At 48.7% G+C, this 27616-nt stretch overlaps 1 protein-coding gene and 1 long non-coding RNA gene across 4 annotated transcripts; both read right to left on the minus strand.

Moving 5' to 3' along the window:
- Positions 1-74: 74 nt before the first annotated feature.
- On the minus strand, positions 75-27545 carry PMF1 (polyamine modulated factor 1). 3 transcript variants are annotated; one of them, XM_002810035.5, is made up of 5 exons: positions 27304-27545; positions 7662-7767; positions 6365-6465; positions 3611-3806; positions 75-568 (listed from the first exon to the last, which is right to left on the minus strand). In XM_002810035.5, exons 1-5 carry the CDS (start codon positions 27462-27464, stop codon positions 515-517), a joined length of 618 nt encoding a protein of 205 aa, XP_002810081.1. In that variant the 5' UTR covers positions 27465-27545; the 3' UTR covers positions 75-514. The 3 variants fall into 3 exon arrangements, with proteins under 3 accessions (XP_002810081.1, XP_054407323.1, XP_009241342.1); XM_009243067.4 differs by having other exon boundaries at positions 529-568; positions 3611-3745; positions 27304-27491; XM_054551348.2 differs by lacking the exons at positions 7662-7767; positions 27304-27545 and adding an exon at positions 7227-7430.
- LOC129058455 (uncharacterized) lies at positions 15450-27297 on the minus strand. Its single transcript, XR_008523550.2, has 3 exons — positions 25705-27297; positions 20808-20900; positions 15450-16724 (listed from the first exon to the last, which is right to left on the minus strand). It is a non-coding gene; the product is annotated as an uncharacterized LOC129058455 (long non-coding RNA).
- Positions 27546-27616: the final 71 nt, after the last annotated feature.

Below are 27616 nucleotides of genomic sequence, written 5' to 3' on the forward strand. Positions count from 1 at the left end.
GGAGCCAGCATTTGGGAGCCCAGGAGCAGGTCTTGGCCCAAGAGAGGCCAGGGCAGAGGAAGCACCCTCACAGATTACAGTGTAGTGGAGGAAGTTTATTTAGGGATGTGGGGAGAACATGGTAAAGGCCCCTGGGCTGGCCAGCAAGGGGGCAATCAGTGGAGATTGAAAACAGATTCTCCAAGCCAGGCCCGGGAAAAGGGCTGAGGAACCAGCAGGAGGGGGGCGGAGGGGCAGAGCTGACCTGAAGCTAGAGAAGAGAGAACATGGCCAAGAATTATCCAGGTAGAAGAAACAGAGGAATCTAAAGGGGGTGTATGTCCAACCCCAAGGGTGCCCCAAAGGCACAGTGGCAGTGAGGCTTGCTCTGGCCTAGTCCTCCAGCAAATTCCATCACTGCTGATGGACTGGGCACCATTTCAGCCGTTCTCAGAGGCAGCCCGCCCAGGCCAGGCATGCTGGACCACAGGCTCTTGACCTTGACTGCCCTCTGCTTCTGGGGCTGGCGGTCTCCTCACTCAGGCTCCCTCAGCACAGCAACCAGCTCCCTCTGTTCTCTGTGTAGAGCCTGAAATCAATGGGAGACAACAGACAAACTGGGATCTAAGAAAACCCAAATCCTCGCCCTCCACTGTCCCTGACTCCAGGCCTGGGGTTTCCCCCAGGACAATATGGATGGAGTCTGTGGCTTAAGTCATGGGCCCTGCAGAGCATGTTAGGATGAAGGCACATCAGGAAGTCCCCACCATTCGGCAAGTATTTATAGCAAGCTGGGTTCTGTGACCACCTAGGCTGGGCATCCCCAGAGCAGAGCCCATCTTCAGCAAGGGTCCCCAAAGTGGCCCTTCGATCCTCTGACCTCAACAGAGCTTTCTAGCAAGAAACTTTCTTGAATTAAGTACACTTTCAGTTGAGTTACAGACATGGAAATTGCCCACGTCAAACAACGTGAGGGTCTGTAGCTGGAATGGGTGGGGCATGGCTTTAAGAGCAGGGGGCTTTGTTCCTCTTAGGATAGCACTGAATCTCAGAGCTGGTGAGGCCCTGGGATCATTATCTGGCCAATTTGGAAGCCAGGACCCAGAGACAGGGTGACCCATGGCCTCATGATGACTGAGTGGCGATGGTGGAGGAGCACCTTGCCTGAGGACTCAGCAGGGGGCCCTGGGAGTGCCCGAGACACAACTCGGAGCTGTGCCCTGCGAGATGGCACTAGGCTTGGTGGGGGGGCCTTTGTCACCACCACTTCCGCACCTGCTGCCCAGTCCCCCAGGCCAGTCTGTGATATGGGGAGAGCAGAGGGAGTGGGGACAGTAGGGAGCAGAGCGGCTGCCGGCCTTCCACTTGTCACTGCCTCCCGGCCGGGGCCCCTCCCAAGCTGTGGCAGGGCCTTCAGGCGCAGCTAACTGGTATTGGGAAGAGAAGACCAGGGAGATCCAGGAGCCATAAATTTGGGGACCTGTATCCCTCAGGAATATGAGGGTTTGCCCCAGGAAGGGGGCTGTCAAGTGGCTATAAGTAGATGTACATTGGATACTGACATGAAGAATGGAGAGGGTTCGACAGAGATGCCGCCACTTGAGCCCTACTAGAAAGCTTCTCTTGGAAATGCACTTTGAGCCCATAGGAAAATCTGTCTCACTGCGGTGCAGCCAAGCTGCTACTGTGTCATCCAGCTTGATCATCTTCTTCTCCTTTCTTCACCCAACGTGGCCCCAAGTGACGTCGGGCCACTTTCAAAAGTTAAGTTCGCCCTCAAAGGACACACAATTGTGGCATGGAGGATATGTGTTAGATGTGTGAAGGCTCTACAAGTCATTCTAATATACACGTTATTTAAATATTGGGCAATGGCAGATAGTCAAAATAATCCTGAGCACAAAGAACAAAGCTGGAGGCATCACAGTACCTGACTTCAAATTGTACAAGGCTATAGTAACCAAAACAGCATGGTACTGTTATAAGAACAGACACATAACCAATAGTATAACAGAATACAGACTCAGAAATAAATCCGTATGCTTATGGCCAACTGATTGTCGGCAAAGGTGTCAAGAATATACAGTGGGTAATCTCAGCACTTTGGGAAGCTGTGGCAGGTGGATCACCTGAGGCCAGGAGTTCAAGACCAGCCTGGCCAACATGATGAAACCCCGTCTCTACTAAAAATACAAAAATTAACCATGCGTGGCAGGTACCTGTAATCCCAGCTACTCGGGAGGCTGAGGCAGGAGAATCACTTGAACCCAGGAGGCGGAGGTTGCAGTGAACCAAGATCATGCCACTGTACTCCAGCCTGGGCAACAGAGCAAGACTGTCTCAAAAACAAAGTTGAAATAGAACATTTCTGGGGCCCGGTGTGGTGGCTCAAGTCTGTAATCCCAGCACGTTGTGAGGCTGAGGTGGGTGAATTGCTTGAGTCCAGGAGTTTGAGACCAGCCTGGCCAACATGGTGAAACCCCATCTCTACTAAAAATACAAAATTTAGCTGGGTATGGCAGCTCACGCCTGGAATCCCAGCTACTCAGGAGGCTGAGGCATGAGAATGGCTTGAACCTGGGAAGTGGAGGTTGCAGTGAGCTGAGATTGTGCCACTGCACTCCAGCCTGGGCAACAGAGTGAGACTCTGTCTAAAAAAAAAAAAAAGACAAAAAATAACATGCTGGTGAGGATGCAGAGAAAAGTTGATCTCATACAGCAAAGAGTAGAATGATAGTTAACAGAGGCTGGGGGAAGGGGTGGGGGGTGAAGAGAGGTAGTTTAATGGTATAAACATACAGTTAGGTAAAAGGTGTAAATTCTATTGTTCAACAGTAGAGTAAGGTAACTATACTTAACAACAATGTACTCCATATTGCAAAGTGGCTAAGAGCCTTGTGCAGTGATGAGCACATGTAATCCCAGCTATTCAGGAGGCTGAGACAGGAAGACTGCTTGAGGCCAGGAGTTCGAGACTGGCCTGGGCAGTATAGCGAGACCCCCCCATCTCAGAACAAAACCAAAACCAAAGTAATTAGAAGAGAGGTCTTGAATTGCTCCCAACACAAACAAATGATAAATACTCAAAGTGATGAACACCTCAAATACCCTGACTTGATCACTGCATGTTCTATGCATGTAGCAAAATATCACATGTACTTCCTAAATATGTAAAATATGATGTATCAATTTTAAAAAATACTGTCTCATCCTCTGTTCTTGTTCTCTACCCATCCCCCTACCATATACCGGGTTTAGAATATATATATCTATGTTGGGCAGTGGTCACATGGAGCACTAGAACCACCACCAGGTTTTAACTTCAAATCTGATGTGGAGGCGCCGTTACCTTGGGTGACTCACCTGCCCTCTCTGGGCCTGTGTCCTCACCTGCTCCATCAGGGGAACACATGCCTATGCGTGGTGGAGGATCTGGGGGAGACCGTCTGCTGAGGCTGGCAGAGACTACTGCACATGCCCAAGGAGAGATAATTCATGGCTGTTCCCCAGGGGGCAAGCTCTCCTACCCGCTGTGGGAGTCCCTTGTGTTGGAATGGAGGAAGCCACCAATTTGCGGATCTCAGAGGGCCCATTAGAGAAGGAAGAGGAAGAGGCAGGCTGGGGCACTGACCTGCCAGGCCTGCTGCCGGGCCTGGACCTGTAGCTGCAGCTCCTCCACCTGCCTCCGCCCTGCCAGGACGGCATCTGCCAGCTGCTGGTTCTCGGCCTCCTGTTTCTGCACATGGCGCCGCAGGGTGTCCCGTTGCTGCAGGAAGTAGGGTGCCATGACACTGTGCAGATCCTTCTCTGGGATCCCGCTGGGGCGCCTGGAGGGCCACACGGGGCACAAGGAATGAGGGAGGCGGAAGGCCCTCGTGGAAGAGGGTTCGGCTTCCAAGCCCACACTCGGTGACATGCCCACTTTGTCCCAAGTTGGGCTGGCTTCCCAGGTCTCTCCCGTGGTCCCTCTCACCTCCCAAGACCTGTTCCTCATAGGAATGCTCACTTCCTTTCCCTGGGTTTCAATGCTTAGGGGTCCACCTCTCCCCCTTCTCACTTCAGCCCCTATCTTAGCCTTCCCGACCATACCCCACATTCCCCTCCATTCCTCCACACACACTCCCCCATCCAGAACACTTCAGGGTGACTTTCTAGCCCCTGCCTCTGTCCTTGTGACCATGTGCCCGGCTGGTGCATCCAGTCCACCAGACTGTGAGCTTGAGAGGTTGGGGGTGGCTCCTGACAGAGGGCCCAGACTGTGGGAGGCCCTCAAAAGTGTTGGCTGATCTGGGAAGATAAGGAAAGTCAAGTCTGAGGAGGCAAGATTACACAAGAGGTGGAAGGCACTGTGAGTTCTTTAAAAATTCTTTTTCAGGCCGGGTGCTGTGGCTCACGCCTGTAATCCCAGCACTTTGGGAGGCCAAGGCAGGCGGATCACGAGGTCAGGAGATCGAGACCATCCTGGCTAACATGGTGAAACCCCGTCTCTACTAGAAATACAAAAAATTAGCCGGGCGTGGTGGCGAGCGCCTGTAGTCCCAGCTACTTGGGAGGCTGAGGCAGGAGAATGGTGTGAACCCAGGAGGCGGAGCTTGCAGTGAGCCAAGATTGCGCCACTGCACTCCAGCCTGGGAGACAGAGCAAGACTCTGTCTCAAAAAAAAAAAAAAATATTTTTCAATGGCTGAGCGTGGTGGCTCATGCCTGTAATCTCAGCACTTTGGGAGGCCAAGGCAGGTGGATCACCTGAGGTCCGGTGTTTGGGACCAGCCTGGCCAACATGGTGAAACCCCATCTCTACTAAAAATACAAAAATTAGCCAGGCGTGGTGGCAGGCGCCTGTAATCCCAGCTACTCGGGAGGCTGAGGCAGGAGAATCGCTTGGACCCAGGAGGCTGAGGTTGCAGTGAGCTGAGATTGCACCAGTGTACTCTAGCCTGGCCTGGACAAATGAGTGAGACTCCATCTCAAAAAAAAAAAAAAAGTTCTTTTTCAGTTGTGAAACTTAATTCTCTTAAGTATTAAGGTCACAGAGCATTTTTAAAAATTGGAAATTACAAAAAAGATTTCTAATCCCTCTGGCCTAGGATTCTACTAAGGGAGGGAGGGTTGCAGGAGGCAGGGGCTCAGCTGCTGGGGTCTTGCTGGCCCCTGCTCTCCACTGCTCATCCCAGGCCCCACTTCTCCACCTTGCACTTGGTGTAGCAGGTAGCCGGCTGCTGCTGAAATGTCAGCTCCAGGAGAGCAGATATTTGGTCTGTCTTGTTCACTGCTAAGTTTCTGGCATCTAAAACAGTATCGAGGCTGGGCGCGGGGGCTCACACCTTTAATCCCAGCAGTTTGGGAGGCCGAGGCAGGAGGATCACCTGAGGTCAGGAGTTCGAGATCAGCCTGGCCAATATGGTGAAACCCCGTCTCTACTAAAAATACAAAAATTAGCCAGGCATGGTGGTGGGCGCCTGTAATCCCAGCTACTCAGGAGGCTGAGGCAGGAGAATTGCTTGAACTCAGGAGGTGGAGGTTGCAATGAGCCAAGATCACAACACTGTACTCCAACCTGGGCGACAGAGCAAGACTCTGTCTTAAAAAATAAAAAATAAAAAAACCAATATCGATCATATAGTAGGTGCTCCCTAACCTGTTGAATGAACAAATGTATAAAAACCAGTTGCCCCGCCAGCCTCATCTACACCTATAAGATGTACATGGTGATTCCAAACCTCACGATTCTGCCTCTTCCCACTCCCCCCACCCTCCCTTTCTCCCACAGGACCAACAGGCCCTAAAATGAGCTCCCTCAGGAAGGCTTCTTCAGTCTGGCCTCAAACTACTTCCCTCCCTAATCCCCTCAACAACATGGCTTACCTGGGGCTCTCCTCCCGTGAAGGGAACTATGCAGCACAACAGTTTTCGGTTACTGTTTGGTGTCTGTCTGCTCTACTTGTCCCTGTCAAAAGGTTCTCTCTCAGGGTCAACAAGCCCAGAGTCTCATGGATATGGTGGACACAGGGTCAGCCTTTTAAAAGTTTTTTTTAGAGACAGGATCTCACTATATTGCCCAGGCTGGTTCTGAACTCTTGAACTCCTGGTCTCAAGTGATCCTCCCACCTCAGCCCCCTGAATAACTGGGATTACAGGCATGAGTCACCACTCCCTGCTTGGGTCAGTCTTAAAGTCTCCTTCGAGAAGCTGAACTGTCCAGGTGTGGTGGCTCAAGCTTGTGATCCCAGCACTTTGGGAGGTCAAGGTTGGGAGGACAGCTTAAGGCCAGGAGTTTGTGACCAGCCTGGCCAACAGAGTGAGACCCTGACTCTAGGAAAAAAAAAAAAAAAAGCTTAATTGCTGCCTCTTTCCTGTGCCTTCTCACCTCCCCACCCCACTCTCACCAGGCTGGCTCTTTGCAGACTTTGCCTTCTTCCACAATTTTATCCAAGGCATTCAAGACAGCTTCTAGGTTCCCCTCCTCTTTGATGTCAGAGATTTCCTCCTGAAGAGAAAGGAGGAAAGAGCTGTAATGACACGAGATGAGCTCATGGCAAAAATATGCTAAACTGCTGACAGCACTTGGTAAGATTTTGGCTAATTTCTGTTCTAGGTCTTTATGCTTTCCCTAACATTCCAACTTTTCTACATGTGGCTTTTATAATTAAGAAAATAGGCTGGGTGCCGTGGTTCACGCCTGTAATCCCAGCACTTTGGGAGGGCCGAGGTAAGTGGATCACTTGAGACCAGGAGTTCGAGACCAGCCTGGTAACACGGTGAAACCCTGTCTCTACTTAAAAAAAAAAAAAAAAATTAGCTGGGCGTGGTGGCATTCACCTGTCATCCCAGCTACTTGGGAGGCTGAGGCACAAGAATTGCTTGAACCTGGGAGGCGGAGGTTGTAGTGAACCGAGATTGCGCCACTGCACTATAGCCTGGGCAACAGATTGAGACTCTGCCTCAAAAAAGCAAACAAAAATAATTAAGGAAATAAAATATAAAGTGGGGAAAATGTTTTATTTATTTTTACTTTAAAAATCTTTTTAGCTAGGCGTGGTAGCGCACGTCTACAGTCCCAGTGACTCTGGAATCTGAGGTAGGAGGATTGCTTGAGCCTAGGAGGCAGAGGCTGCAGTGAGCCGAGATCATGCCACTGCACTCCAGCCTGAGTGACAGAGCCAGACCCTGTCTCAAAAAAAAAAAAAAAAGGAAGAAAAAAATTAAAATTTTAGGCCACTGTACCGGCCTAAAGTGGGAAATATTTACAAAGAGCCTGCAGGCTGGTAGTTCATGTAATTCCAGCACTTTGGGAAGCCAAGGTGGGAGGATCACTTGAGCCCAGAGTTTGAGGCTGCAGGGAGCTGTGATTATGTCGCTGTACTCAAGCCTGGGTGACAGAGCAAGATCCTGACAAAAAAAAAAAAAAGACCCCATCAGCCTTTGCTGAGTTTGCATGGTCTAGAGAGCAGGCAACATAAAACACATAATCACAATACAGGACAGTGAGCAAAGGCTGCATCTAAGATATCCGCATCATTTGGAGGGGAGGGATGATGGATGCTGCAGCCTGCTGGGCACCCAGGACAGCTCTAGGGGCTGAGGAGACAGAGGTATAGAGGGTGGAGCCACTGCCCTCAGGGGACTGACAATCTGGAGACAGAACCCAAGTCAACAGCACCTGCCGGGCTTCCCACCACTCACCCGGATAGATGTCTGCAACTGAGCTATAAACTTGTCATAGATTCGCTGTGTCATCTCAGGCTGCAACTGGTAGAAGCGCTTATAGCAGTCAGTGAATCTCTGGTAGCTGGCAGGAAGGAGAGAAGCAAAGGTGGGGAGGGCCAAGCACGAGGTCGGCCATCAGCCTGCCTGGGCACCTCCGGTTCGCATTACGGGACTCTGAGCTCTGTCCACTTCATGGCCCTGGTTAAAGGCAGTGGATGCAAATCTCTCATCTAAGCACGAGTCACCGAGGATGGTTCAACCCCATCAATGCCCCACCAGCATCCTCACTCCTTCTTAGGAGAGCCCCCGGTGAGTTTAAGTGTTTATCTCTTGAAGATTACTCCTCACTCCTTCCACAGTTTCTAGCAAGCTCTCGGGTGAGGCTGATGGTGCTGGTCTGGGGAACCACACTTTGAGAGCCTCTGGTCATTCCAGTGCCCTGAAGGACTTGGATTAGGACAGGGCATGTGACATCTGGGAAAGATTGGCTTACTCCTAAAAAGAGCCACATAGAAAGCAACTGATGCTCTCTCAGCAGGACATTACTATATCCAGGTGATGCTCTTTGGCAACCATGGGGGCCCTGGCCTGAGGGCAGAGTTTACACCAACCTGCAGCCACTTTACTTTGGGGCTTCTTGTTACATGAGGTAATATATTTCTCTTATTGTTGAAGCCTGATTTTCTTTCCTTTTTTTTTTTCTTGAGGCAGTCTCGCTCTGTTGCCCAGGCTGGAGTGCAGTGGCGTGATCTTGGCTCATTGCAACCTCCGCCTCCTGGGTTCAAGCGATTCTCCTACCTCAGCCTCCCGAGTAGCTGGGATTACAGGCACCTGCCACCACGCCTGGCTAATTTTTGTATTTTTAGTAGAGATGGGGTTTCACCATGTTGGCCAGGCTGGTCTTGAACTCCTGACCTCAGGTGATCCACCCGCCTCAGCCTCCCAAAGTGCTAGGATTACAGGTGTAATCCAGCCTGAAGCCTGATTTTCTACTTTTCTTTTTGAGACAGGATCTCATTCCATCACCCGGTCTGGAGTGCAGTGACACAATCAGAGCTCACTGCAACCTCCAACTCCAACTCCTGGGCTCAAGGGATCCTCTTGCCTCAGCCTCCTGAGTAGCTAGGACTACAGGTGCACACCATCATGACCAGCTAATTCTTTTTTTTTTGAGATGGAGTCTCGCTCTGTCGCCCAGGCTGGAGTGCAGTGACGCGATCTCGGCTCACTGCAAGCTCCGCCTCCCGCATTCACGCCATTCTCCTGCCTCAGCCTCCTGAGTAGCTGGGACTACAGGCGCCCACCATGCCCAGCTAATTTTTTTGTATTTTTAGTAGAGACGGGGGTTTCACCGTGTTAGCTAGGATGGTCTTGATCTCCTGACCTCGTGATCCGCCTATCTCGGCCTCCCAAAGTGCTGGCATTACAGGCATGAGCCACCGCGTCTGCCATGACCAGCTAATTCTTTTATTTTTATTTTTCTGTAGAGTCGGGGTCTCACTGTGTTGCCCAGACTTGTCTCAAAAAACTCCTGGGCTTAAGCAATCCTCCTGCCTCAGCCTCCCAAAGTGCTGGGAGTCTAGGGGTGAGCCATCGTGCCCAGCCAAGCCTGATTTTAAATCAGGTCTCTGCCACTAGCAGCTGAGAGCTCCTCACTGATAAATCCTTTGCAGTTGGAAGTATTAAACGGTATCCAGTATATTCCCAATGGCTCATTCCTCTTGGACAGAGAAACTCAAGTTAAATGAACCCTTTTGGCTGTTTTTCTCCCTCCTCTTTGTTTCCTCCCTCTCCCTTGCCTGTGTCTCTCTGTCCACTCTCTCAGGCCCTTCCCCTTCAACAAATATTCACTGAGTGTCTGCTATATGCTGATCGCCCACCAGGAACTGGGTGTTTGGGGTGGATAAGACTGACACGGCCCTCCCAGAGCTTCCAGTAGAGGAGAGATGGCAGAAATGCAGAAACTCACATGCAAGTGATAATCATCTCTTGTGGAGAGTGGTTTAAAAGAAAAAAGCCAGAGTTATAGGGCTAACAGTGTTATCAAGGATCTTCTTTAAATTGGGAGCGGGTGTGGTCAGATGAAGCGGTGTTTGAGTGACTTGCAGAAAGCGCCTGAGCCAAGGAAGATCTTCAAATACACAAAAGCTCACACTGATGCTGTACTATAGGTCAGGATGCTCCTTGGCTGTGAGGATCAGGCTGGCGGGCCACTGGGTAAACAGGGCATTAGGGCCCTGATGCCCAACGCAAAACCCCACCCCCAGCCAGGGAGTCACTGCTGGGTCCTCCCTTTCTCATGGCTCTTTAAGCCTCCTCATGAAACCCGCCCCCAAACAATGTTTTTGGAAACAGGTGAAGACTAAGAGCAGTGGTATACTGGAGCCAGCTCACAGCGGCCTGCAAGACAGAACTGCCAAATTTCCAGGAACTCTGGGCCAAGTGTTAAACACAGCCATTATTAAGAATTAAATTACATAAACTGACAATAAATTAACTTTAAAAGCAAAGGTCCTGGGCGCAGTGGCTCATGCCTGTAATATCAGCACTTTGGGAGGCAGAGACCGGTGGATCACCTGAGGTTGGGAGTTCGAGACCAGCCTGACCAACATGGAGAAACCTTGTCTCTACTAAAAAATACAAAAAATTAGCCGGGCATGGTGATGCACGCCTGTAATCCCAGCTACTCGGGAGGCTAAGGCAGGAGAATCGCTTGAACCCGGGAAGCAGAGGTTGCAGTGACCTGAGATCATGCCATTGCACTCCAGCCTGGGCAACAAGAGCGACACTCCGTCTCAAAAAAAAAACAAAAACAAAACAAAGGTCCTAAAGACTCCAAACATACCACTTCCTAATCATTCTACCACCTTTTATTCTGCTCTTGAGATAATTCGTATATATTGTCTCTGTCTGGTGGAAATACTGGATCAAGGTATGCTGCTGCCCAGCTCTTCTCAACTCTGTGTCTAGTGATGCCATGTTGGTAGCTTAGGAGTATCTACACCTTGGAAATTGGCAAACACTGCAAACCAGGGCTCTCTTTTCAGAAAGCTGGTTGTAAGCAACTACAGGTACACTTCTGGGTCAGAGTGGTGGTCTCTCACCTTTTCAGTGATACACATTCCATGTGAGTACACCTTGGAAGCTAAGCTTAGGTATCTGAAAAACAATACTGTAGGCCGGGCGTGGTGGCTCACGCCTGTAATCCTAGCACTTTGGGAGGCCAAGGCGGGCAGATCATGAGGTCAGGAGATGGAGACCATCCTGGCTAACATGGTGAAACCACGTCTCTACTAAAAATACAAAAAATTAGCTGGGCGTGGTGGCACGTGCCTGTAGTCCCAGCTACTCAGGAGGCTGAGGCAGGAGAATCACTTCAACCTGGGAGGCGGAGGTTGCAGTGAGCCGAGATCATGCCACTGCACTCCAGCCTGGGTGACAAAGCAAGACTCCGTCTCAAAAAACAAAACAAAAACAAAAACAATACTGTACACAGAATAGACGATGGGCATTCCTTCAACCCTCAGCAGACTCCCAGACATCTTGTTTTGCTGCTGGCCTGACTAGCCACGCAGTCTGTGGCTACCAGGAGGAACGTGGAGGAACACATGATGCTGACCAAGCAGGGCTGGCATTGAAACTGGGTAATTGTGGCTTAAAACAGGTTTGGCTTAGACATGGGAGATCCTGTTCCTCCACCCAACCTACTCAGCAGGCGGAGGGTCTGAGCTGGACGCATCTCTCTTCAGCTCAGGCAGCTGACAGCGGATAGGGCCCAGGGCAGGGGTAAAGCAAATTCTCACTGCTAGCGCTGCCTGTGACCTGTTCTGAGGTCTCCTTTATGGTATGATAATTCAGCGAAAGTGAAGGACCACAGAAACACACACACTCATACACAGACACAAGATAAAATATATGCTAACAGGACAATGTGGCTTAACCAAGGAGAAAGGCAGCCAGATTGGTGCCAGTATCAGTGAGTACAGGAGGAAGGTGATGTCTTTCTTGAGAGCCAATGCAGAACTGGGAATGTTTTGAATGCCCTTGTGGATTTTCTGAAAAATATACTCAGGGAGAAGCAGGAAAGTGATACACTAAAAAAAAAAAAAAAAAAAAAAAAAATTTGCCAGGTGCGGTGGCTCACGCCTGTAACCCCAGCACTTTGGGAGGCTGAGGCGGGCAGATCACCTGAGGTCAGGAGCGGATCACGTAAGGTCAGGAGTTCGAGACCAGCCTGACCAACATGATGAAACCCTATCTTTACTAAAAATACAAAAATTAGCTGGGCGTGGTAGTGCATGTCTGTAATCCCAGCTACTTGGGAGGCTGAGGCAGGAGAATCACTTGAACCCGGGAGGCAGAGGTTGCAGTGAGCTGAGATCATGCCATTGCACCCCAGTGTGGGCAACAAGAACGAAACTCCGTCTCAAAAAAAAAAAAAAAAAAAAATCATAGTCAGGTGCAGTGGCTCATGCCTGTAATCCCAGCATTTTGTGAGGCTGAGGCAGGAGGATCACTTGAGCCCAGGAGTTGGAGACCAGCCTGTGCAACATAGCAAGACCCTGTCTCAATAAAAAAAAATTTAAGGCCAGGCACAGTGGTTCACCTCTGTATCCCAGCACTTTGGGAGGCTGAGGCAGGGGGATCACTTGAAGTCGGGAGTTCGAGACCAGCCTGACCAACATGGAGAAACCCCATCTCTACTAAAAATATAAAAAATGAGCCAGGCGTGGTGGTAAGCACCTGTAATCCCAGCTACTCAGGAGGCTGAGGCATGAGAATCGCTTGAACCCAGGAGGCGGAGATTGTGGTGAGCTGAAATCGCGCCACTACACTCCAGCCTGGGCGACAGAGCAAGACTCTGTCTCAAAAAATAAAATAAAATAAAATTTTTAAAAAATTAAAAGAAATTTTAAATTTCGGCTCACTGCAACCTCCACCTCCCGGGTTCAAGCAATTCTCATGCCTCAGCCTCCTGAGTAGCTGGGATTACAGGTGCCTACCACCACGCCCAGCTAATTTTTGTATTTTTAGTAAAGACAGGGTTTCACCATGTTGGCCAGGCTGGTCTTGAACTCCCAATCTCAGCTGATCCACCCACCTCAGCCTTCCAAAGTGCTGGGATTACAGGCGTGAGCCACTGAGCCTGGCCAAAAAAAATTTTTTTAATTCATGACCATTTGCCCCAAGTGTCAAATTTTATTTTCTTACGCAAATTATAATATCCTTGTGGACAAGGATGCTGTCTGCAATGCTGCTGGGATCTCCAGGGTGCCTACAACCATGTTAGATGCACAGCAGCATGTAAGACACTCTGCAGACTGGGCGACTGGGGCTAAGGTAGGGCCTGGGCTGCCCACCCTGGACCCCAGGATCCCAGGACCTGAAAAGCTTGGGAAGAGGAGTCCTCCCCCAGGAGCCTCCTCTGCAACCTCTCTGCCAAGGCCCCTCTTCACCCCATGATGGGGATGGTCTCTTGGCCCTGGCTTCCAAGGGTACATAAGAGGTCACCCAGCTACCCAGTGCATACTGGGTAACTTTACTGGTTCTCTGGACAGACTACCTGTCATTTTCCCTGGATTCAAATCCTATCTCTACCACTCATCAACTAGTGACCTCAGACAACTTCTTTACCTCTATAAGCCTCAGTTTCCTCCTCTGTCAAATGGGGATAATAACTATCTAGGCCTCACAAAATTACTGTGCAGATTAAGTGAGGTAAAATATACAAAGTCCTCAGTACAGTGCCCAGCACACTGAAATGCTTCATGTTAGCTACAATTATTCTTACTAATCTCAAAATAACAGTCCTCACTGCCCTTCAGAAGTATAGAAGTCAGTAACTTGGCTCCCCAGAGATGGGAAGTCTCCTCCCGGGTGGAAGGCAGGTGCTAGTGAATGAGGCTTGTGTGCAATTGCACATGCAGAAACCAACCCAGCAGGGGTAAGAACCAGCTGTTAGGATTTGTCCCCACTAGAGAGAAAAGGCCAAATTGTGGCCTCAAAAAGGCTAAATTTATAAGAAATGAAAGTAACTTTTAAAAACCACATTTATTGAGTTTCAAAACTGAGACGACTATATTAACCGATTTTAACCTGTTATTTTTTCTTGGGAGGCCAACGCAGGAGGATCACTTAGCCCAGGAGTTCGAGATCAGCCTGGGCAACATAGTGAGACCCTGTCTTCACAAAAAAATTTTTAAAATAAAAATAAAAAAATTAGCCGGGCACAGTGGCTCATGCCTGTAATCCCAGTGCTTTGGGAGGCCGAAGTGGGAGGATCACTTGAGATCAGGAGCTTGAGACCAGCCTGGCCAACATGGTGAAACCCCGTCTCTACTAAAAATACAAAAATTAACCAGGTGTGGTGGTACATGCCTGTAATCTCAGCTACTTGGGAGGCTGAGGCAGAAGAATGGCTTGAACCCGGGAGGTGGAGGCTGCAGTGAGTAGCGACAGTGCTACTGCACTCCAGCCTGGGCAACAGAGTGAGACTTCACCTCAAAAAAATAACAAATAAATAAAAATATTTAAATAAATTTGACTTCAAAATATTTAAGCACAGAATCAGGCTCTGGTCATATGTCAATCTGGTTTACATATGCAGATAAACTGTGCAGGACAGCATGGAAAGATAAAAGAGGGTAACACAATGTCACGGTGTACACAGTGCTAAGGGAGCCAAAAAAGGAGCCAGGATTTGCCTTCCTCCCCTGTGGTAACCTGCACGCCGCCCAACTGAAGGCCTGTTTCAGAGGCTGTCCACCAGAGGGCAGGCGGGGACCAGCACTTCCGTCCCAATGAAGGAGTGGGGAGCCGGGAAGGTTGAGAACAAAACAAATAGAAGCTGGGGACCAAAGGCAGAAGAATAGTACAATGGACTTTGCCAACTGGGGGGGAAAGGGTGGGAGGGGGGTGAGGGATAAAAGACTACATATTGGGTACAGTGTACACTGCTCGGGTGATGGGTGCACCAAAATCTCAGAAATCACCATTTAAGAACTTATCCATGTAACCAAACACCACCTGTTCCCCAAAAAACTACTGAAATTTAAAAAATTAAAAAAAAAAAAAAAGCTGAGGACTGGAGTGACAGAAATTCTTGCTCTTCATCCCCTATTCACTATACGGCTGTCCATTTCATTAAGAAATGTTTCTCATCCGGGCATGGTAGCTCATGCCTGTAATCTCAGTACTTTGGGAGGCTGAGGTGGGCGGATTACCTGAGGTCAGGAGTTCGAGACCAGCCTGGCCAATATGGCAAAACCTCCTCTCTACTAAAAATACAAAAATTAGCAGGGCGCAGTGGCAGGCGCCTGTAATCCCAGCTACTTGGGAGGCTGAGGCAGGAGAATCGCTTTAACCCAGGAGGCGGAGGTTGCAGTGAGCCGAGATGGCGCCACTGCCCTCCAGCCTGGGCAACAGAGCAAGACTTTGACTCAAAAAGGAAAAAAAAAAAAAAATTATCCATTTGGTCTTTTTCTCTCTCCACTTTCCGGTCCTGTGTACACTGGGAAGCCCCAGGACTGAGAAAGGGAGAGGAGGAAAGAAGGAAAGAAGAAAGAGCTAAATGGTTTTTTTTGGGTTTTTTTTTTTTTTTTTTGAGACGGAGTCTCACTCTGTCGCCCAGGCTGGAGTGCAGTGGCGCGATCTTGGCTCACTACAAGCTCCGCCTCCAGGGTTCACGCCATTCTCCTGCCTCAGCCTCCCAAGTAGCTGGAACTACAGGTGCCCGCCACCACGCCTGGCTAATTTTTTGTATTTTTAGTAGAGACGGGGTTTCACCGTGGTCTCGATCTCCTGACCTCGTGATCTGCCCGCCTCGGTCTCCCAAAGTGCTGGGATTACAGGCGTAAGCCACTGCGCCCGGCCTGATAAATGTTTCTTAATGAAAATAAGAGGAAAGTCTCCAGGCCAGTGATTCAAGATGAATCGTTGTATTAAAAGGTTATCCTTTAAAAATTAGCCTTTCGACAGGTACAAAGTTACAATTAGAAAGGAGGAATAGGTTCTGGTGTTGTACAGTAGAGTGACTGTGGTTAACCGTAAAATAATACATATTGCCAAATAGCTAGAAGAGATGCTTTTGAAGGTTCTCACCACAAAGAAATGATAAATCCATGAGATGACATGCTAATTACCCTGATTGGATCATTATACAACATAGATATGTACGCTATAAATATGTACAATTACAATGTGTCAATTAAAAATAAATACTTAAAATTAATCCTAATTATATCTTTAGGTTATTTGGTCTCTTGGACTAATTTAGTCTTTTATTGTTTAGCTTCTTCCTTTGAAAACTGCTGGGAAAACTTCAAAAATCTGAAATTGGGATACTTTTCCTGAGAAAGATGGAAGAAACTTTGTGGTTTGATAAATATTAGCATGAAGATAAAAAATACCAGCAGGATAATTATATTCATTTAATAGACACTTACTGAGCACCGACCAGGTACCAGGCCAAGCTTAGTGGTACAAACCCAAAGACGAAACAGTACAATTCCTGCCGTCAAAGGGATTGCAGATCAACCTTCGGGAAAATGGGTATGAGACAGCATGGGGTCTTAGCAGGGGCTCAGGGAAGGCTCCCTAGAGGAAGCAATGTCAGAGAGAGAAGCAGGAGCTGGCCACAAGACAGGAGAAGAGCAGTATGGAGTAAGTTCAGGCAGTGTAGCTGAAGGGCGGGGTGTGTGTGTGTGTGTGTGTGTGTGCACATGCACATATGTGCATGTGTGTGAAGATGCAGTAATAATAGGAAACTGAGGACTGATTAGTGCCAGGCCCTGTTCTATGTACTCTACATAACTCACTGAATCCTTACCATGACTCTATGAGGCAGGGTTCTATTATCATCACCCCCATTTTTCAGATGAGGAAGCTGAGGCAGAGAGAAGCTTGCCCAAGGTCACACAACCAGCATGTGATGGAGCCAGCTGGGACTCAACCAGGCCATCTGGCCATGTTGGCTTCCACGCAGGGCCAGAAACAGTCTGGAGTGTGGATGTATCATGACCGGAGGAGCTAGAAAAGGGACTGAAGCAGAGATGTGATATGAACAGATCTACACCTTAGGACATGCACTTGGCTGCTGTGTGAGGGTGGCTTCAGGAAGCACAGCTGAGACAATAGCAGCCCGGAGCAAGGCAGAAACAGTGGGGACAGAAAGAGGTGGATGGTCTGGAAACATACGGAGGGAAAGTATGAGCATGCCAGGCCTGGAGCCATACACCACAGTTTGATGACTCATGCCCACCCTTCAGAAACAAATCACCACCAGTAGCAGGCATCACCTGCATATTCAAAGAGGGTGAGATATTTCCAGGGCATTTATAGTCAGAATAGTTTATATATTAAACCACTCTTTTTCCTGTGATGAACTATTTCCTATGAACACCAACAGTCTTTGGCCCTAGTTTAAAACTCTGAGTTCATTACAAATGCAATTTGCTTTCTTTTCTTGGTCACTGCTAGACGTAGGCTTTAAGTCACTTTACACATCTTACCCTGTGCGGCATATCCCAGGCCAGAAGACTGGACCACAAGGACATCTCTAAGTATGGCATCTAAGAACTTAAGAACTGTCACCATACACGGTAGCTCACGCCTGTAATCCCAGCACTTTGGGAGGCTGAGGCGGGCGGATCACCTGAGGTTAGGAGTTTGAGACCAGCCTGGCCAACATGGTGAAACCCTGTCTCTACTAAAAACACCAAAATTAGCTGGGCATGGTGGTGGGTGCCTGTAATCCCAGCTACTCAGGAGGCTGAGGCAGGAGAATCACTTGAAGCTGGGAGGTGGAGGTTGCACTGGGCAGAGATTGCACCACTGCACTCCAGCCTGGGTGACAGAGTGAGACTCCGTCTCAAAAAAAAAAAAAAAAAAAAAAAAAAAGGCCAGGCGCAGCAGCTCAGACCTGTAATCCCAAAACTTTGGGAGGCTGAGGCGGGCAGATCACAAGGTCAGGAGTTCAAGACCAGCCTGGCCAATATGGTGAAACCCCATATCTAATAAAAATACAAAAATTAGCTGGGCGTGGTGGCATGCGCCTGTAGTACCAGCTACTCCAGAGGCTGAGGCAGGAGAATTGCTTGAACCCAGGAGGCGGAGGTTGCAGTGAGCCAAGATCGTGCCACTGCACTCCAGCCTGGGTGACAAAGCGAGACTCCATTTCACAAAAACAAAAAAACCAAAACTGTCAAACACCTCTCACTTCCTTAGCCCCCACAAACCGACACATGGGGCACAGTTGCCAGGGTGCCAAAAGCACCTGTAGCAGACCCAGCTTCTCTCTGAATAGTACTAACTGGTCCTCAATCTGAGCCCCACTAATGATGCCTCTAACCAACTGTCTCTCTTGGTGGGTCGTGGTTTGTAACAAAACACAAAAAGGAAGCACCCTTGTCTGCTTGCTTTAGCTCAACAGGAGAATGGTTTTCAGATGGCTCAGGAGGCCATGGGGACAGAAAAGAACCCTTCGTTTCCAGAGACCAAGGCAGAGGTTACAAAGGGTAGGCTCCAACAGGGCCATGTTTCTCTGCTCTGAAGCCTGAGAGAGAACATATTGGGGAGTCTTTCCCAAGACAATGAAAGGAAGATAGCTTAAAGGAAGACAGCAGGGTGTGAATCCACGGGATCTGAAAGCCCACCGTGGCCAATCATCTTTCAGTCATTTCGGGTGCATCATATAATGTACCCTCTCACTCAAACTGACATTTATATGGAAAATATGCTGAATTGTGGGGAAAATCTATCTAGTTGTTATCCTTTTGGATAATGAACATGTGAATAAACTCAGATTAACTATGTTCAGACTCCTGTCCCAGGTATAAGTACTTCATTCTTGGGGCTGAGGACTTTAAAGGCTTTTAACTTAATGGCTTGGGGCTGGAGAAAAATCAAGTATTTGCATACATCTTAAAAGTCTGTATTCGGCTGGGAGCAGTGGCTCATGTCTGTAGTCCCAGAACTTTGGGAGGCCATGGCGGGCAGATCACCTGAGGTCAGGAGTTTGAAACCAGCCTGATCAACATGGAGAAACCTCATCTCTACTAAAAATACAAAATTAGCCGGGCATGGTGGCTCATGCCTGTAATCCTGGCTACTCGGGAGGCTGATGCGGCAGAATCGCTTGAACCTAGGAGGTGGGGGTTGCGGTGAGCTGAGATCGTGCCATTGCACTCCAGCCTGGGCAGCAAGAGCGAAACTCCATCTCAAAAAAAAAAAAAAAAAAGTATGTATTCATACATGATACTTATTGAGCCCTTTTTCTGGAAACCAGCTAAGTTCCTATTTAATCAAATGAGAAGAAGGATGTTCTAGTGAGGAGAAGCAGCAGTGGGAAGACAAGGTGGCAGGGGTGAAGGCAGGGGGACAGCACTCGGTGCAGAAGAGCTTCCGTGCCCATGTGTGGTCTGCACCGGCACTCAGGTGTGCATGTGCTGTACTCCCACGGCCCTGACTTGCGGTTGGTGAGATGGGAAGGAATGGCCTTGTATGCTGTGCTAAGGAGCTTGCATTCATTCTGGAAGCAACCCTGAACCAATTAAACATTTTAAGCAGGAGAAGGGGATCAAATCTGAGCTGTAGACTGGAGGAAGGACACAAGACTGAGGCTGGAGGGCCAGTTTGGAGGCAGGTGCAAGAGTCCAGTGAGAGACAGTCAGGGCCTGAACTCAGACAGCGTCAGCAAGGGTGGAAAGGAGGAGTCGGAGGCGAGAGAGGCTGGAGCCAACAGGGGTGGGCAGTTGAATGGAAGTGAAAGTGATGGACAGGCCAATGAGGACTCTCAAATCTTTAGCCTAGAGAATGGATAGTGGTAATCCCTTCAACCAACTCAGGGATCACAGGAAGGGAAGAGGTGGAAGAGAAATCCTGTTCCCATGCTGAGCTGATGACTCTGTGGGACACCAAATGGAGATTTGTAGTAGTAGACTGTTTGGAGTTAGAGGTCTGAAACTCAGGGGAGATACTGCTTGAGAATCCCCATTTATCTAAAACTATGTACTGAATGCCTCCTGTATACCAGGCACCGTGATGAGTAAAGAATAGAGAATGATGAACAGACAGACAAGATTCTGCCCTCAAGGACCTTAGGTTTTATGTAGGGGAGACTGACCACAAATAAGTAAACAAGCAGACAACAGAACAGTAGACTGCAATATGTGCTATGAAAGAAGAAATAACCGGTATCTATCATGACAAATCACCAGGGGAGCAAGGTGGCCTTAGAGTGGGTCAGGGAAGAGATGGAGGAAGACCATTCTTGGCAGAGCAAACAGCAAGTGCAGATGCCAAGGCAGGAAAGCACTTGAAGTTCCAGGCAATGAAGAGGTCAGTATGAGTGAGTATGAGTGCAGCGGGGCACAAGAGGTAGGCAGGGCCTAGAAGCCCTGGTGAGGAGCAATGGACAGTCACCGAAGGCTTTCAGTAGCAGTGAGACATCAGATGGGAGGAGGGGGTGAAAGTAAGGAGAGGGCAACATTCACACGTTTAAAGGACAGGAGGAGAGGAGCCCGGGAAGGAGCAGCTAGTCAGGTAAAGGGGCAGAGAATGACGTCGGAAACCAAGGGAGAAATCTGAAGAACAGAGGAGTGGTTGACAATGTCAAAGCCTACAAGGAAAGCAAGTACATTAAATATTTAAAAAATATATATCCAGCCGGGTGCGGTGGCTCACGCCTGTAATCCCAGCACTTTGGGAGGCCGAGGCAGGTGGATTACCTGACATTAGGAGTTCGAGATCAGCCTGGCTAACATGGTGAAACCCCATCTCTACTAAAAATACAAAAATTAGCTGGGCATGGTGGCGGGCACCTATAATCCCAGCTACTCAGGAGGCTGAGGAGAATCGCTTGAACCCAGGAGGTGGAGGTTGCCATGAGCCGAGATCACACCACTGCACTCCAGTCTGGGCAACAAGAGTGAAACTCTGTCTGAAAAAAAATAAAATATATATACACACACACACACACACACACACACACACACACGTATATATCTCCAAAGTAGCAACAAAGAGGTTATTAACTACGTTGAAAGGGGTAGTTTTAAAGGAAGGGTGGCGGAATGCCCCAAGATGAGGAAAAACTGGAGACAGGCTGGGTGCAGCGGCTCACACCTGTAATCCCGGCCCTTTAGGAGGCTGAGGCAGGACGATCACTTGATCCTAGAAGTTGGAGACCAGACTGGGCAATGTAGCAAGACCCCATTTCTACAAAAAAATTAAAACAAAAATATTAAAAAATTGGCCAGGTGAGGTGGTGCATGCCTGTAGTCTCAGGCAGCTACTCAGGATGCTGAGGCAGGAGGATCACTTGCGCCCAGGAGTTCAAGACCAGCACGGGCAGGCGGGCGTGGTGGCTCACGCCTGTAATCCCAGCAATTTGGGAGGCCGAGGTGGGTGGATCATGAGGTCAGGAGATCGAGACCATCCTGGCTAACACAGTGAAACCCCATCTCTACTAAAAATAGAAAAAAATTAGCTGGGCGTGGTGGCGGGCGCCTGTAGTCTCAGCTACCCGGAGGCTGAGGCAGGAGAATGGCGTGAACCCAGGAGGCAGAGCTTGCAGTGAGCAGAGACAGCGCCACTGCACTCCAGCCTGGGCGACAGAGCCAGACTCTGTCTCAAAAAAAAAAAAAAAAAAAAGACCAGCATGGGCAACATATCAAAACCCCATTTCTACAAAAAATACAAAAATTAGCTGGGTGTGGTAGTGTGTGCCTGTAGTTCCAGCTACTCGGGAGGCTGAGGTGAAAGGATCACCTAAGCCGGGGAGGCGGAGGTTGCAGTGAGCTGTGATCAAGCCACTGCACTCCGGTCTGGGCGACAGAGCATGACCCAGTCTCAAAGAGAAAAAAAAAATTAGCCAAGTGTGGTGGCACACATCTGTAGTCCCAGCTACTTGGGAGGCTATGCTGGGAGGATCACTTGAGCCCAGGAGTTTGAGACTACAATGAGCCATGATTGTGCCACTGCACTCCAGCCTGGGCAACAGAGCAAAACCCTGTCTCTAAATAAATAAATAAAGAGAAAAGATGGGACTTGCTGGACCAAACATAAGGTTTCCTACAAGGGCCTGGTTTTAAGAACCCACATGCACTGGCAGAGACAGGCAGATCAGTGGGGCAGGAGAGAGACTCAGGGACACAGTGGGCTAGGAGCTGGCCATTGGTAAGGGGGCTCCATCAAGCAATGGAGATGAGCTGTGTAGTTGATGGTATTTGGGAAAGTTAGAAAAATAAGCCTGGCTTGAGACTATCACTTTATACCTTAATCCAGCCAGATTAAAGATTTAAAGAGTAAAACGATGAAACAGCTAACAGAAGAAAGCACTGGAGATTATCTCTGTGACCTAGATGTGGGCATAGCCTTTATAAAAAAGACCCCAAGGGCCGGGCATGGTGGCTCACGCCTGTAATCCCAGCACTTTGGGAGGCTGAGGCGGGCGAATCATCTGAGGTCAGGAGTTTGAGACCAGCCTGGCCAAAATGGTGAAACTCCAGTCTCTACTAAAAATATAAAAATTAGCCAGGTGTGGTGGTATGCACCTGTAGTCCCAGCTACTTGGGAGGCTGAGGCATGAGAATTGCTTGAACCTGGGAGGAGGAGGCTGCAGTGAGCCAAGATCACACCACTGCACTCCAGCCTGGTGACAGACCGAGACTCTGTCTCAAAAAATAATAATTAAAAAAAATAAAAAAATAAACAAGACCCCAAAAGCACAAATCATAAGGTGAAAAAAAATGTATGGAAGTAATTACATGAAAATTAGGATTTTAAAAAAAATGGATTAGGCAATATCTGTTTTTTTGTTTTTGTTTTTGAGACGGAGTCTCGCTCTGTCACCCAGGCTGGAATGCAGTGGCGCAATCTCAGCTCACTGCAACCTCCGCCTCCCAGGTTCAAGCAATTCTCCTGCCTCAGCCTCCCGAGTAGCTGGGACTATAGGTGCGCACCACCATGCCTGGCTAATTTTTTTGTATTTTTAGTAGAGATGGGGTTTTACCATGTTGGCCAAGATGGTCTCAGTCTCTTGACCTCGTGATCTGCCCGCCTCAGCCTCCCAAAGTGCTGGTGATTACAAGCATGAGCCACTGCGCCTGGCCTATATCTGGCATTTTTTTAAATGGCTCTTTGAGTTAGTCAAGAGGCTGAGAAAAGGAGTCAGGAGGATCCATACAGCTCATGAAGGGTCTGCAGGGATAACTGCATTTCCCTTCTGTGTCATCCTCTTAAGGGAAAATGGAAACAGTTAAAATGTGTGCTGCTTTTTATTTAATTGAAGACTTCTGTTCCTCAAGGACATCATCAACAAAGTTATCACCCAATAGACAGATATTTCCTTCTATACTAGCAACTCTAGCAAATCAACAAGATAAAAACCTCCATTTTTAAAAAAGTCTGAAAATGAAAGGCTGGAGGAAATGAGCAGGCAGTTCTCAGAAGAGGAAGCCAAAATGACTAAGTACATGAAGAAATGCCCAAACCTGCCAGGAATCAGGGACACACAAATTAAAACAAGATACCCCTTTCACACCTGGCAGAATGACAAATATTAGAATGGTAAAAACCCAGTGACAGTGAGGAGGTGGCAGACAAGAACAGCTTTTCTGGAAAGTAATCTGATGGAAGAGAGGTAGGTGTAAACTCTAGGATCCAGTGATTCCTCTCCCAGTTATACATCTCAGAGAAATTCTAGCACTAGCTCCTGTGGAAATGTACAAGGATATTCATCCTGGAATAATTTATGGATGAGGAGCTGATAGGAAATGGGTAAGTGATGGATGCATATCAAGGACTGACAGGCAGCACTAAGAAGCTATGAACCATGTGCATGTGCACTTTTAGAGCATGGTTAGATCTTTTTTTTTGAGTTGGAGACTCGCTCTGTTGCCCAGGCTGGAGTGCAGTGGCGCAATCTCAGCTCACTGCAACCTCCCTGCCTCCTGGGTTCAAGTGATTCTCCTGCCTCAACCTCCCAAGTAGCTGAGATTACTGGTGGGCATCATGACACCCGGCTAATTTTTGTATTTTTAGTAGAGACGGGGTTTCACCGCGTTGGCCAGGCTGGTCTCAAATTCCTGACCTCAAGTGATCCACCCACCTCAGCCTCCCAAAGTGCTGGGATTACAAGCATAAGCCACCACACCTGGCCTGACATACTTAGATCTTGAAAACAATGTTGTTGAGTAAAAAATGGCATATGTAGCACAATATCATTCATATAAATTTAAAACATACACAGACAAAAATATAACATATTTTACAAGGATACAGTCAAATGCCACTTCCTTACCCTCCTCCTCACCCTGACCCCTTTTCCCCATTGCTCTCTATTCCTTTACATTGATTTTATTTTATTTTATTTATTTTTTGGAGATAGAGTCTCACTCTGTTGCCCAGGCTAGAATGCAATGGTGGGATCTCGGCTCACTGAAACCTTTGCTTCCCAGGTTCAAGCGATTCTCCTGCTTCAGCCTCCCGAGTAGCCGGGATTACAGGCATGCGCCACTAGGCCCGGCTAATTTTTGTATTTGTAGTAGAGATGGGGTTTCGCTACGTTGGCCAGGCTGGTCTCAAACTTCTGACCTCAAGTGATCCACCCGCCTCTGCCTCTCAAAGTGCTGGGATTACAGGTGTGAGCCACTGCGCCAGGCTCAATTTTATTTTTTTTTAAATGGTACCAGAATGTCTACTCCAAGAAGATTGGAACCTTGTCCATCTTGATCACTGCCTTATCTCCAGCAACTAGAACCCTACTAGAACTAGAACAAATTTATTGACACTGTCAATGCTCAGTAAATATTTGTGTTATAAGTAAGTGGCCGAGGCAGGTGGATCACCTGAGGTCAGGAGTTCAACACCAGCCAGGCCAACATGGCAAAACCCCATCTCTACTAAAAATACGAAAATTAGCTGGGCATGGTGGTGCATGACTGTAATCCCAGCCACTTGGGAGGCTGAGACAGGAGAATCGTTTGAACCCAAGAGGCAGGGGTTGCAGTGAGCCTAGATTGTGCCATTACACTCCAACCTGAGCAACAGAGCAAGACCCTGTCTCATAAATAAATAAATAAATAAATAAATAAATAAATGGGCCGGGCACTGTGGCTCATGCCTATAATCCTAGCACTCTGGGAGGCTGAGGTGGGAGGATCACTTGAGCCTCAGAGTTTGAGATCAGCTTGGGCAACACAGCAAGACCTCATCTCTAAAAGAAATAAAAATAAATAAATAAATAAATAAATGTGGGACATATAACTAAGAGAAAGTGGGGACTATGGGAGGGGAGACAAGGGCAAGAATGAGTAGGGAAAAATAAATACAAGGGAGGGACCGTGCCAGGACATATGATGATGACGTGCCATGATTGGTTCATAAAAGTGATTACAAATTATTTTATCAAATTCATTATTATGGCAAACTAGGCCCTGCATGATAAGACTGTTACCTGCCTCTCCAGCCTCATCTCATTTTACTCTGATCACTATGCTGTAGACAAGAAGTTCTCTGCCAGTTCCTGGAATATCTGATCACCTCAGGCACTTCGCACAGGCTGTCCCCTTTTCCTATACACTGGTTCTGTAATTCTTCAAAAAGGTGGTTCCGCCTGGGTGCGGTGGCTCATGCCTGTAATCCCAGCACTTTGGGAGGCAGAGGTGAGTGGATCGCTTGAGCTCAGGAGTTCGAGACCACCCTGGCCAACATGGTGAAACCCTGTCTCTACTAAAAAATACAAAAATTAGCTGGCCGTGGTAGCGGGCGCCTGTAATCTCAACTACTCGGGAGGCTGAGGGAAGAGAATCACTTGAACCCAGGAGGTGGAGACTGCAGTGAGCCGAGATCGAGCCACTGCACTCCAGCCTAGGCAACAGAGCTAGACACTGCCTCAAAAAAAACAATAAATAAATAAATAATAATAATAATAATCTGGTTCCTTCTCATCCTTCAAGTTCCAGCTGAAATGCCACCTCAGAATGGGCGCCCCAACCATCCTATCTAGTGGTATCATTACCTGTTCATTATCTTTTTTTTTTTTCTTTTTTAGAGGCAGGGTCTTGCTCTGTCACCTAGGCTGGAGTGCAATGGGGCTGTTATAACTCACTGAAGCCTCAAACTTCCGGACTCAAATGATCCTCCTGCCTCAGCCTCCCAAAGCACTGGGATTACAGGCATGAGTCACTGCTGACACATAATAATGGCCTTACTGTCTTACCAGGCTATGTGATGATGTTGTTGGCGTCTCTACCCATTGAATGCAAGCTCCAAAAACACAAGAGGCCTTGTCTGCCTCATGGTATCCCCAGCACCTGACACTCAAATCGTTGATGAGTCATGAGTGAAGAGATCATTAATTATGTGTAGGAAAGGTAAAGTGCTAAATCCAGGAGCAATGGACTGGGAATAGATGAGAGTCCTGATGAAGCCAAAGAACAGGGAAGTGGGGATAGAGAGGGCTAGAGGAGGAGAGGCTGTGGTCAGGGCACCGAACTCCTGGAAGCGTTTCAACTCTGATGTGCTGGGGTGGTGGGATCATGGGCAAAACTCGAGTCATATACGTTATATAAAAGTCAAGGCCGGGCGCGGTGGCTCACGCCTATAATCCTGGTACTTTGGGAGGCCGAGGTGGGTGGATCACGAGCTCAGGAGTTCAAGACCAGCCTGGCCAACATGGTGAAACCCCGTCTCTACTAGTAAAGATACAAAAAATTAGCCGGGTGTGGTAGTGTGCGCCTGTAATCCCAGCTACTTGAGAGGCTGAAGCAGGGGAATCCTTTGAACCCGGGAGACGGAGGTTGCAATGAGCCAAGATCGCGCCACTGCACTCCAGCCTGGGCAACAGGATGAGACTCCGTCTCAAAAAATAAAAATAAAAATAAAAAAAATAAAAGTCGAGAAAGGAAAAATGTTTCTTTTCATGGTAACACATTTAGTCCTGGCAATCTCCCAGTGAAGAAGATATTCTCATAATAGCTAATAAATCTTCCTATGTGGCAGGTCCTGTCCTAGGCGCCTTAGGTGTATTTACTGATTTAATTCTCAGAACGACCCTATGAGAAAGGTACTATTGCTGTCACTTGACTGACAAGGAGCCGACGAGGGACAGGGGGCTTACGTCTTGCTCACATAGTCGTGGGCCGCGACTTAAACCCTGATCTGTAGCCGGGCGCGGTAGCCCGAGCCTGTAGTCCCGGCTACTTGGGAAGCTAGGGCGGGAAGATCGCTTGAGCCCAGGAGGTCGAGTCTGCAGTGATCACGCCACTGCACTCCAGCCTGGGCGACAACGCAAGGCCCTATCTCAAAGATAATAAAAAAATAAAAAACCCTGCTCTAATTTGCAAAGGCTCTATCTTTCCTCCCAACCACCTGAAATTTTAGTGAAAACGGGGCTTCCTGGAGGAAGGAGTAGCTAGCTATCCCGGTCCGCTACAGATTATCAGTGCGTGAATACCCCGACTCCTAAGGCTCAGGATTTGACTGGGTCGCCTGGTCCGACTGCCCCGCCCCCAACGCGGACCCACGTGACCGCGCGCCGACCTGCGGCCGTCCTGACCTCGCGGGATTTGAGCTTCGGTGCAGACAAACACTCCCACCGCGGCTGCCTCCACTTTACCTGCCGGCGGCGACCAGCTTCTGAAGAAAAGTGTCCACCATGGTGTCGAGGAGCTTCACCCTCGAAATGGTAGTGCCGGGTGGCACAGATTCTGGAGACGACCCCTCATGCCTTTTTTCCTCACAGCCGCTGCCTAGATTGGCGCTACTTGCTTCGGCCATGTTGAAGTTGAACCGCCAAATCTAACTGGCCCGGCTTCCCCGCCCGCCGGAGCTCCCGATTGGCCACTCCCGCGACGGGCGCCTCCGATTGGAAGCGGTAGACCGTCTGTCACCGAGCAGGGCGGGGGCGAGGAAGTCATCGGAGGCTGAGG

Source organism: Pongo abelii, chromosome 1, assembly GCF_028885655.2.
Source record: "Pongo abelii isolate AG06213 chromosome 1, NHGRI_mPonAbe1-v2.0_pri, whole genome shotgun sequence".
NCBI classification, from domain to species: domain Eukaryota; kingdom Metazoa; phylum Chordata; class Mammalia; order Primates; family Hominidae; genus Pongo; species Pongo abelii.

Coding starts and splice junctions, on each gene's coding strand:
- PMF1 (XM_002810035.5), bottom strand. CDS start 27,464: ATGGCCGAAGCAAGTAGCGCCAATCTAGGCAGCGGCTGTGAGGAAAAA. Junction 7,768..27,303: donor AAGCTGGTCGCCGCCGGCAG/GTAAAGTGGAGG, acceptor CCTTCCTGCCAG/CTACCAGAGATTCACTGACT. Junction 6,466..7,661: donor AGTTGCAGACATCTATCCGG/GTGAGTGGTGGG, acceptor CTTTCTCTTCAG/GAGGAAATCTCTGACATCAA.